Source organism: Myxocyprinus asiaticus, chromosome 35 (assembly GCF_019703515.2).
Source record: "Myxocyprinus asiaticus isolate MX2 ecotype Aquarium Trade chromosome 35, UBuf_Myxa_2, whole genome shotgun sequence".
Classification (NCBI taxonomy): Eukaryota; Metazoa; Chordata; class Actinopteri; order Cypriniformes; family Catostomidae; genus Myxocyprinus; species Myxocyprinus asiaticus.
The window spans coordinates 15,702,953-15,715,339 of record NC_059378.1 but is presented as its reverse complement, the minus strand read 5'-3'; the positions used below and the strand labels follow the sequence as shown (position 1 = coordinate 15,715,339).

The 12,387-nt window shown below is 36.0% G+C and overlaps 1 protein-coding gene across 2 annotated transcripts in view; it reads left to right on the top strand.

The window, feature by feature from the left end:
• Positions 1-12,387, top strand: part of si:ch211-51h4.2 (uncharacterized) — a 156,435-nt gene that overhangs the window by 113,840 nt on the left and 30,208 nt on the right. For both annotated transcript variants that reach the window (XM_051672423.1, XM_051672422.1), the window contains one exon: positions 4,624-4,666. In XM_051672423.1, the coding sequence (XP_051528383.1) occupies positions 4,624-4,666 (43 nt within the window). The remainder of the gene's footprint in view (positions 1-4,623; positions 4,667-12,387) is intronic.

The window sequence follows — 12,387 nt, the reverse complement described above, 5'->3', positions numbered from 1 at the left end:
CCTTCTGTTTGATAACCTTTGGATTCATTGATTATATGCAGCTGATGGATTCCATGCACTGACTCTGAGCTTTGCTTTTTCAATTCAATTTAAGCACTACAGCACAGCTACTCAATATTTCTTCAGCACAGACAATTATATTGTCAGCCATACAACTGATATGTCTACAGTCATTAAGACGTTTTTACAAAAAGAGCAGAGGTATTTTGTATAATTATATATTATGGACTACATTTGATAATGCCAGTGTTTGTATTGATCTTCTGTCCTTACACTGGTTGGTTCTGTATTTGCACGTTTGCCAGTTTATTTAGGGCAGTGTCCCTGATTCAAACTTTTTCCTTTGCAAACACAAATACAAATATGGCAAATTAATTTTAAATATTAGTTTGTAATATAAGTAATATTACTAATATCAATATAAAAAATTTATAAAAATATTCCATTCTTAATCAGTGAGTGTGACAGACCCCCAACAAAAGAGGTAGAGATTTAGGCAGTAGTTATGACATCCCAACCAAAATAGTGTTGCTTCCAAAATGGATAGTGGGATGCCTTCTTTAAAGGGATAGTTCACCCAAAAATGAAAATTCTATCATCATTTTCTCAGCCTCATACCATCCCAGATGTGTATGACGTTCTCTCTTCTTCAGAACACAAACAAAGATTTTTAGAAAAATTCTGGTAATACTTTCTATGAAGTCCATATTTTTAATGCATTGTAAAGGCATTATAATGTATTAGTAATGTCTCATAATACACCTTATAATATGTTACGACTTCTCATAAATAATTATAACCACAGTTACATTGTAATAATTACCTATTCATAGTTATACCTTAGAGTATTATGCATTATAGCACAAGCATCATTTACATTGAATATTTATTCAATATATTTATATAGAATATATTTCTATAATGTTTAATATATATTTGTAATATATATATATAAAAGGTATGCTTTAAGTAAAGTGACAAAAGCAATGTCTTCTTATTAACATCCATAAGATATTTTTAAGTGGTTATAATACATTACAAGTCTTGCTGGAAGTTATATACAGTGCTGTTAAAAGGTACTTGCCCTCATCCTGATTTCTTCTGTTTTTGTGTGATCTCGTACTAAATTGTTTCAAAAATTCAAACAAAATTTAACATAAAACAAAGGCTAAACACATCTATGTAAACACAAAATACAGTTTTTAAATGATAATGTTATTTATTGAAGCAAAAAAGTTATCCATTACCAACTGGGCCTGTATGAAAAAGTATTTGCCCCTTAGTTACTAAATTCCCAAATCTATGAAACTGCATTAGACACACCCAGGCCTGATTACTGCCAGCCCTGTTCAATCAAATCAACACCTAGATAGAATTTTTCAGCAGCATGAAGTTGGCTAAAAGGTCTCACCTAGTAGCATACTATGCCAAGGTCGAAATGAATTCCAGAAATGATGAGGAAAAAAGTGATTGAAGTCTGGGAAGGGTTACAAATCTATTTCAAAGGCTCTGGGACTCCAAAGAACCACAGATCTCCAAATGGAGAAAACTTGGCACAGTAGTGAACCTTCCCAGAAGTGGCCGACCTTCCAAAATTCGACGACTCATTCGACAGCGACGACTCATCCAGGAAGTCAAAAAGAAGCCAAGGACAACATCCTAGGAACTGCAGGCCTCTCTCGTATCAATAAAGGTCACTGTTCATGACTCCACTATCAGAAAGACATTGGCCAAAAATGGCATCCATGGAAGAGTGGCAAGGCGAAAACCACTGCTAACCCAGAAGAACATTAAGCTAGTCTGAATTTTGCCAAAACACACCTTGATGATTCTCAAACATTTTGGGAGAATGTTCTGTGGACTGATGAGTCAAAAGTCGAACTGTTTGGAAGACAGGGGTCCCATTACATCTGGTGTAAATCAAACACAGAATTCCACAAAAAAAACATCATACCTACAGTCTAGCATGGTGGTGGTAGTGTGATGGTGTGGGGATGCTTTGCTGCTTCAGGGCCAGGGCAACTTGCAATAATTGAGGGAAACATTTATTCTGCTCTCTACCAGAAAATCCTAAAGGAGAATGCCCAGTCATCAGTCTTTGAGTTGAAGCTCAAGCGCAACTGGATTATGCAGCAAGACAATTATCCAATGCATAGGAGTAAGTCCACCTCTGAATGGCTCAAAAGAAGCTAAATTTAAGTTTTGGAGTGGCTTTGTCAAAGTCCTGACTTGAACCCTATTGAGATACTGTGGCAGGACCTTCCAAACCCTCCAATGTGGCTGAACTAAAGGAGTTCTGTAAAGAAAAGTGGGCCACAATTCCACCACAGCATTGTGAATGACTGATCTCCAGTTATCGAAAGTGTTTGGTTGCAGTTGTTGCTGCTAAAGGTGGCACAACCAGTTATTAAGTTTAAGGGGGCAGTTAGTTTTTCACATGGGTGATATAGGTGTTGGATAACTTTTTTGCTTCAATAATATATAGATCCAATATATAGATCCACTTCCATTATATAAGTTTGACTTGTAAGGTATTGTATGTTGCAAGTTTATGTTATGGCTGTGTATAAGAAGTTATCGCTTTTGTAACTTTACTTAAAACAGGCAAAGACCCCTTATAATAAGATCACATCATAAAGCCTTTCAACTGTTTACACTATGCTGCTTTTGCATGACATCAATTATACGATTAACTTATTAACTTCTGCTGCATTAAAATTGGATGTTGCTTGTGTTATAGTGCATTATACTCTAAAGTATAACTATGAATAGGGGTGTAGTCTTATAATGTATTATAACTATAGTTATAAATATTTATAAGAAGTTATAAATTATTATTATTAAGGTGTATTATGGAACATTATGAATGTAGTATAATGCATTTGTGTTGCCTTTACAATGCATTATAAATATGGGTCATAGAATATGTTACCAAATTTCTCAGCTCTGTTGGTCCTTACAATGCAGGTGAATGGTTACCAGACCTTTGAATCTCCAAAAATAAAATAAAGGCCACATAGATGTAATCCTTAAGACTCCAGGCGTTAAATCCATATCTTCAGAAGTGATATGATAGGTGTGGGTGAGAAACAGATCTATATTTAAGTCCTTTTTTTTACCATAAATCTCCACTTTCACTTTCAAAATGTGAAAGGTAAATATTGATCTGTTTCTCACACACACTTATATCACTTCTGAAAACATCGATATAACCACTGGAGTCTTATGTATTACTTTTATGTAGCCTTTATGTGATTTTTGGAGCATAAAAGGTCTGGTCACCATTTACTTGCATTGTAAGAACCAACAGAGCTGAGATATTCTTCTAAAAATCTTTGTTTGTGTTCAGCAGAAGAAAGAAAGTCATACATATCTGGGATGGCATGAGGGTGAGTAAATGATGAGAGAATTTTCATTTTTGGGTAAACTATCCCTTTAAGAGCAGAAGGTAAAGGTATTGGGAGCAATGAAGTTGTACTGTATTTAATACAAGTAGAGGATATTTTAGGTGAACTACCCTCACCTCTTAAAGGGGAAAGTGTAGATGTGCCATTTGGAGGGACAGAAACGTACATTTCTGTATTAGTTAACTTGATTCAACTAAGTTGAAACATGACCCAGATAAAGTGACAGCAGTAAGTCAGAGCTGTTCCACATTGCTGGACTAATACAGAGCGTTTGCCAAATCACAAGGAAAAAAGAAAGTATTTTTGGGTAGTTCTGCGGCTTTTACTATGTGTCTGGTCAAATCTCTTTTTCTGTTGATTTGCTTTCACACATAACCTCCCGAATGATTTAAAAACTGGCCAAACATCAAGTGTTACTGCAGGCTTGCTCTCCCCAAAAAGCAGATTAATACCTCTGAAATACAGCCCTCTAGCTACAAAGCCACAAAGAAAAAAGACAAAAAATTATTTGAATTTCAAAGACATGGGGACTGAGCCAAAAGCAAGGACTTTATAAGACACAACAGTGAATGAAAATGGAATGGAGAATCAGTCCACAAATTCCCAAAGGGGAACTGTTTGAAAGATTGGAGTACATTTTACACTGTAGACCAAACCTAGAAATATTTTTATGGAGGTTTGTAACGGATTCACTTCGTGCAACGAACTTTTGGCCTTGCCTATAGGCTTTTAACTGCTTAACTAGAATGTTCTTCAATGTGACTGGTATAATAAAAGAACTGGTATTCAGTGTCTTAGAGTCAAAGCAGCTCTCAATATGACAGTAATACTTAAATAAGTGTTATAATAGGTCAACTATTACTGACGATGCCTAATTAAAATACCATGTGGTATACACACATGAACAAGGAATGATGCAGTACACTAATAATGTAAATACCAATGCTGAATTCAGTTAAATAAAATATTAAGTGTTAAATGTAAATGTAAAGTGTAAAACCTCTTACAACACATGCAAATGTGTTGTAAGTGGTGAAAGATAATGTAAAATTCATGATGTTTTTTGAAAGGTTAAAAAACACTTGAAATTTTAAGGGGTACAAGTAAATATTTTAGATCATATGGGTTATAATGACTGAAACGGTTGGGAACCCCTATGCATATATCTTCACCATGGCATTAAAATTTAATATTTATCTATTGGTTTTCTTTGCAGGTCAGAAAAGGCAGGGGAGATAGCGACGATACCTCTAACCAAGGTAAATGCCATCATGTACCACTCAAAGTGTCAAGTGCCTCTCAAATAGAAATTTTCAGACAAAGCAATGTTGTGAGAGCCTTGGGAATGTCTGTAGCACTTTGTATATATGACAGGCCAGGAATGAGTAAACATTAAGATGCTGCTCCTGAATTTAGACATTTGTGTGAAGGGGATTTTCTTCTATAATGTTTTGTTAAGAGCTTTTTGACTTTCAAAGTTCAAGTGTTTTGCAAGAAAGTCAAAGACATGCATGAGATGCTTCAGTCAGTTCTCCACACGCCTGTGATAACCTTACATAATCACAGATCATTACTACCATCTGGTTGCTGTTGGCTCATGTACTTCAACCTTACTGTTGGTGCTGTGGAGGTACTTACGGCAAAAGGTTGGGAAACACTGGTATAGGCTACTGAATAGTGTTTTTTGTCCTTTTTGGAGCTTGACAGGCTGTGGTCACTATGAACTGTTGTCATGTGGAAAAAGGCTGTGTGAAAATTCTTCAAAATTGTCCTGTGTTCCTTTAGAAAAAACAAAAAATAATAGCAGAATTGTTTGCATGAACTATTTGTTATATAAAGGAATATTAAGCTGTTTTTCTCAGGCTTTTTACATGATCATACCATCACTTCAAAAGATTGTTGCTCCGGAGCATTTTGAGCTTGTTCATTATTTATATCTACATGTAAAGCATTTAAAACATGACAACAAACCTAAAGCAATTTTATATAAAATTGCTAAACATAACATTCATATATGATTAAAAAGACCACATCCTGAAAGCACAACATGAGATCAAAAACAGCAAAAATGCTTTTAAATAATGCAGCCGAATAATAAGATAAGACCTTTGCCTTTAGGAGAAACCTCTCTTGTGTGAACAGTGTTTGGCAATACTGTGGCAGCTAAAGTGTGAAAAAATATTCTGTTCTGTCTCGTGCCATGGTGGATTACAATAATGAATAATGCATGACTAAATATTTTCAAGCGCATTCTTGTATCTGGGTGCTCCTCTTGGTTTGCTTGAATCTTACCAACCTTGTAATGAGGCTAAATATTTCCATTCCAATCTGTTAGTTTGCAAAGATCCCAGTCTCAACTCAAGACGTTCTCTCAAAGGCTTCTCATTTGGGGTTATGGGTAATGTGCATCGTCATAGCAACTGTGGAATTCAGCCAATTGTTTTGCTCAGTGTTTCTGGTAGGGATGTGCACATCATAATCAACTAGTCAGTGGGTTGTCTGAATGTCTTGTTGGTCTTAAGGAAGCCTGGAATAATTAGTCCTCCTGTTGGCACATCCAGTCTTAAAGGAATATCTGGGTTCAATACAGGTTAAGCTCAATCAACAGCATTTGTGGCATAATGTTTATTAATACAAACAATGTCAACTTGTCCCTCCTTTTCTTTAAAAAAGCAAAAATTCAGGTTACAGTGAGGCACTTACAATGGAAGTGAATTGGGCCAATGTTTGGAGGGTTTAAAGGCAGAAATGTGAAGCTTATAATTTTATAAAAGCACTTACATTAATTCTTCTGTTCAAACTCATGTAATATTTTAACTGTAAAGTTGTTTAAACTGTCATTTTTATGTCAGGGCTTTGTTGACATTACATCATCATGGCAATGAAGTTATCAAATTGGCTATAACTTTACACAAAAAAGGTTAGTTTGCGATTTAATTGCAATAAGGTAATCAGTATTATGCCACAAATGCTGTCGAATGAGCTTAAATTGTATTGAACCCGGAATATTTCTTTAAACATTTTTAAAAGTTGGTGTGAGACACTGGAATAACAGCACTAGTCATGAAGCGATAGCCAAATACATCCATCTGCATGTGTAACAACATTCTCAAAATTTTTGTTGCACAGAACTATCATAATATACTCAACAAAAAAAGGAGACCTTCCGATTATCCATAATAACGGGAACATTGCTCAGAGTAGGCGATTTGAAGTCCGAAATAATCGGATGAATTTAGAGATGCAACGCCTTAGAGAAACTTTACTGTGCCAACATTCTAACGGCACGCTAAAGCACTATGCACTGCCAGCACACTAAAAACCCTCTCTGAAAGGTTGTCTCTAAGTTCATGCCTTTTAAAGCTCCACTGTGCAAAATATCAAAGCTAAAATAAAAATTGTAGTGAGTTGATCTCACTAATTGAGTCTTTGTTCCCAGTACATTCACTCTCAATTTCTCATGTATGTCAACTCGATGTTTGTTTGCCGAGTTATTACATTACTACTTTTCGCATTGCTGTAGCTTCACGCCCAAATTACACTGGCTGCTGTCCAACTCAGACTTTCCTATTCAGAGTATGTTGACTCTAATGGTTACCTCATTTGTATCATTCATTCTCAAAACAGTAGGTTAAAAATGAAATAAATGAGACAGAAAGAGGAATATATTTTTCGTCAGCTGCTGAAGTAGGCAGCACTGTGGTGCCCTGCTTGAGGATGGAGGTGGCTCGATAGGGGGTTCATCACCCTAGTTAGTAAACATTGCTCTTTTTTGCTGTCACATTTGGGTTGGCAGAACACATGCTTGTTTGAGGAGGTTTTCAAGCTCTGTCGTCCTCGCTTTCCCTGTGACATTTGCAGTGCACAGAGTGCAACCTTCATGCTTCGCCTAACAGTGATGTGCTGTATTACAAGAAGCCTTTGTGAGGAAAGTCTCAAACTCTGCTTGTTATGAAAATGTACAAGATCTAGTGGCTGGCTGTTCATGTCCTTCTGTTTTTTATAGTATAAGTTCCTAAAAAAGTATTGCGTTTTTGCTATTTTAATATGCAGACAGAGAGAGACCTGTCTGTGGGGCCACTGTATATTTCTTGCATTAAGAATTTTATTTAGTAATGTTTAAAAAATTAAAATTGCAGTGTAAATTAATACAAAATACCCTATATAAAAAAACTAAAAAAAAAAAACTGGATGAATATTCAATAATCTAATAGAAAAATATACAAATTATAAAGTCAAACTACTTATTTGGCAATTGAAGGATACTGTCAAAAACATAGAGTATATACTATACTTATATAACATATATCATTTGGTGTCTAAGTCAAGTTGCCTACAATTCTAAGTTGAGTCTCAAGTCAATTTTTTTTCTACTTAATTGTGACACCAACAAAAGTCATTTTTAAAAGTTAGATCAGGTAGAAATACTCTAGATCATTATGGTAACATAGTTGCATGTTACCACTTTTTCCAGTGTGGTCTCTCTACAACAGTTTACTTGTCACCCAGCCAGGTTAATACAAGAGAGCAGGTTTGAAGCAGTGAATATTCTAAACGAGTGATTGACACGCCCAGTGTGAGATACTCCCCCTGTGACAGGCCTATACCAGAGTAGTGTCAGTGCGCTATATTGAGCCTATAATTAGCCTGCCTCTAATTCATATCGTGCTGCGTATTTATTATACACAACAGAGTGTTTGCTTGTCTGCATTGCTACAGAAACTGCCCTACTGTGGGGAGTCTGTCACTATGCTCACTAGTTAGTGGCATGATTGACAGTTCTCCATCCCCTCCCATAACCAGAAACAAGGGAGATGGTTGCTTACCTGCAAATGACAGCAATAGCTGTTAAATGTACACTTTACATTACAGTGGCTATGTCATACATTGAAATGTAATACATATAAAGAAACACAATAAAACAACAAAAAGCCTCACAAAAATAATTGCTCATGACCTTTATATTGTCTGTGGTATTATTATTGTTTATTTTAGTAGTATTCTAGGGCTGTAAATTGATATATGAAATGAAATGCCGATTAATTAATCAAAATTAATCACATATATCAATATTTGCTAGGAACGGCCTCAAAATAAAAATAAAAAACTATATAAATAATACATGATCATTTATTAATAATAATAAAAATAATAATATATATATATATATACATATACATACAGTGCATCCGGAAAGTATTCACAGCGCTTCACTTTTTCCACATTTTGTTGTTACAGCCTTATTCCAAAATGGATTAAATTCATTATTTTCCTCAAAATTCTACAAACAATACCCCATAATGACAACGTGAAAGAAGTTTGTTTGAAATCTTTGCAAATTTATTAAAAATAAAAAACTTAAAAAAAATCACATGTACATAAGTATTCACAGCCTTTGCTCAATACTTTGTTGAAGCACCTTTGGCACCAATTACAGCCTCAAGTCTTTTTGAGTATGATGCTACAAGCTTGGCACACCTATTTTTGGGCAGTTTCTCCCATTCTTCTTTGCAGAACCTCTCAAGCTCCATCAGGTTGGATGGGGAGCGTCAGTTCACAGCCATTTTCAGATCTCTCCAGAGATGTTCAATCGGGTTCAAGTCTGGGCTCTGGTTGGGCCACTCATGGACTTTCACAGAGTTGTCACGGAGCCACTCCTTTGTTATCTTGGCTGTGTGCTTAGGGTCGTTGTCCTGTTGGAAGATGAACCTTCGCCCCAGTCTGAGGTCCAGAGCGCTCTGGAGCAGGTTTTCATCAAGGATGTCTCTGTACATTGCTGCATTCATCTTTCCCTCGATCCTGACTAGTCTCCCAGTTCCTGCCGCTGAAAAACATCCCCACAGCATGATGCTGCCACCACCATGCTTCACTGTAGGGATGGTATTGACCAGGTGATGAGTGGTGTCTGGTTTCCTCCAGATATGACGCTTGCCATTTAGGCCAAAGAGTTCAATCTTTGTTTCATCAGACCAGAGAATTTTGTTTCTCACGGTCTGAGAGTCCTCCAGGCGGGCTGTCATATGCCTTTTACTGAGGACTGGCTTCTGTCTGGCCACTCTACCATACAGGCCTGATTGGTGGAGTGCTGCAGAGATGGTTGTTCTTCTGGAAGGTTCTCCTCTCTCCACAGAGAAATGCTGGAGCTCTGTCAGAGTGACCATCGGGTTCTTGGTCACCTCTCTGACTAAGGCCCTTCTCCCCCGATCGCTCAGTTTGGCCGGGAGGTCAGCTGTAGGAAGAGTCCTGGTGGTTCCAAACTTCTTCCATTTACGGATGATGGAGGCCACTGTGCTCATTGGGACCTTCAATGCTGCAGAAATTTTTCTGTACCCTTCCCCAGATCTATGCCTCGATACAATCCTGTCTCGGAGGTCTACAGACAATTCCTTGGACTTCATGGCTTAGTTTGTGCTCTGACATGCACTGTTAACTGTGGGACCTTATATAGACAGGTGTGTGCCTTTCCAAATCATGTCCAATCAACTGAATTTACCACAGGTGGACTCCAATCAAGTTGTAGAAACATCTCAAGGATGATCAGTGGAAACAGGATGCACCTGAGCTCAATTTTGAGTGTCATGGCAAAGGCTGTGAATACCTATTTACATGTGATTTTTTATTCGTTTTTTATTTTTAATAAATTTGCAAAGATTTCAAACACACTTCTTTCACGTTGTCATTATGGGGTATTGTTTGTAGAATTTTGAGGAAAATAATGAATTTAATCAATTTTGGAATAAGGCTGTAACATAACAAAATGTGGAAAAAGTGAAGCGCTGTGAATACTATCCGGATGCACTGTATATAGTATATACATACATATATATATATATATATATATATATATATATATATATATATATATATATATATATATATATATATATATATATATATATACTGCCGGTCAAAAGTTTTGAAACACTTGACTGAAATGTTTCACATGATCTTAAAAATATTTTGATCTGAAGGCGTATGCTTAAATGTTTGAAATTAGTTTTGTAGACAAAAATATAATTGTGCCAACATATTAATTTATTTCATTACAAAACTAAAATGTAATAAAAAAAAAAAGTTTTTGAAATTGATGACTTGGACCAAATAATAATGAAAAGCAGCCAATAAGTGCCCAACATAGATGGGAACTCCTTCAATACTGTTTAAAAAGCATCCCAGGGTGAAACCTCAAGAAGTTGGTTGAGAAAATGTCAAGAGTGCATGTCTGCAAATTCTAGGCAAAGGGTGACTACTTTGAAGATGCTAAAATATAATTCAGTTTTGATTTATTTTGGATTTTGTTTAGACACAACATAATTCCCATATTTCCATTTATGTTATTCCATAGTTTTGATGACTTTACTATTATTCTAAATTTGAAAAAAAAAAAAAAAAAAAATATATATATATATATATATATAATAAAGAATGAGTAAGTGTTTCAAAACTTTTGACCAGTAGTGTATATATATATATATATTCAATATACAGTATATTATAATATAATATAATATAATAAATATTTCGATTGATACTGAGAACTTTATTAGGAACACTATGGTTCAAATAATGCTCGATGTTGTTTTCTACTTTTGTAACCCATCCGCCTCAAGATTCAACGTGTTGTGCATTCTGAGATGCTATTCTGCTCACTACAATTGTGCAGAGAGGTTATCTGATAGCCTTTTTCCACCAACATGGTTCGGGGTGGGTTCCTGGGCCGGTGCGAATTCTTGAACTGTTCCACGCGTTTCCGCCACAGAAAAGGCCATTCCAGGACCGAAAACGTGGTTCGCCCCAAAAGCTTGCTGGTCTCCATGCAGGAACCGATTATGTCAGGGGGTGGAGGACGGGATAATGTTTCGTCACCAAATTTTTCCAAAACAACAACAGTAGTTACCATCTGCATCAAAGTGTATTTCTTCACTCTATAAAACAATACAAAACCCACAAAATTATCTGTGTCAAGTTAAAAGTAGTTGAAAATCACCTCTCGAGATCCCTGCCTTCTGTTGTGCATTGTCCAGCTATCAAGAATGTGTCCTGGATCTTGTTCTGTGGCTGCGCTGCTTGTGAGGTTTGTTAAGGCGCGTTAATTGCACCTTTCTGATGCAGCTCATAAAAACACAAAGTTTGGTAGGATGGTAGGAAAATACTTACTTTTATTACAGTATTTCCGTACAGATCAGGGCTGCGTTTCCCAATAACAATCGATCTTAGCAAAGAGTGTTTTCTACAAGCAAATTTACAACGTTCGTTATTTTTACAATGAATGTTATTTGTAACATGAATGTGCGAGGATGTGCTTTAAGTGCTACTTAAGAGAGATTCTGTCCATTTCACAGTGCTGAAATGTGACCGTATAGTGCTGCTCGTCATCGTAACTTCATTATATTTGTGCGTAACTTTAAAATAATTTGTAATTTACCTCGCTAACATTTTTAAAAAATATTTTCTTGAATATTCATCCTAATTAATTGCATATTTACATATTTTATTTTGCAATAATTTTTTTGCAGAACAATCTTTTTCTTTTACACAATCTGCTTCCATAATCAGGTGTGCATGTGTAATATTTCGTTTTCACAAATTCCTCTCGATATAAAAGCTTCCAGGATTAGTGAAGACAGTGGAGGCCCTGTGTATGATCCTGCTAATAACAAGCATTCATTGAATATTATGAGGTTCACTGTTATTGCGGAGCACAAAATTAGTAGACGTTTGGAAGATGTGCTTTAGGGACATTAAACAAAAAAGCGGAGGTCTGCTCTTGTGATAATGGTGACAGCAATGCTACAGGTGCGGTGCTACACAGCTTGTAGTGCTGGCAAGAGAGCCTTTGGTGTCAGAGAGGAAGAGGAGACAAGGATAAAAGCATCTGCCAAATGAATAAATGTAAATGTAGGATTATGAGCAAATATATATATATATATATACGGACGATTTTCATGCACGGCAGCAAGTTAATTTCTTTTTTCTAAAT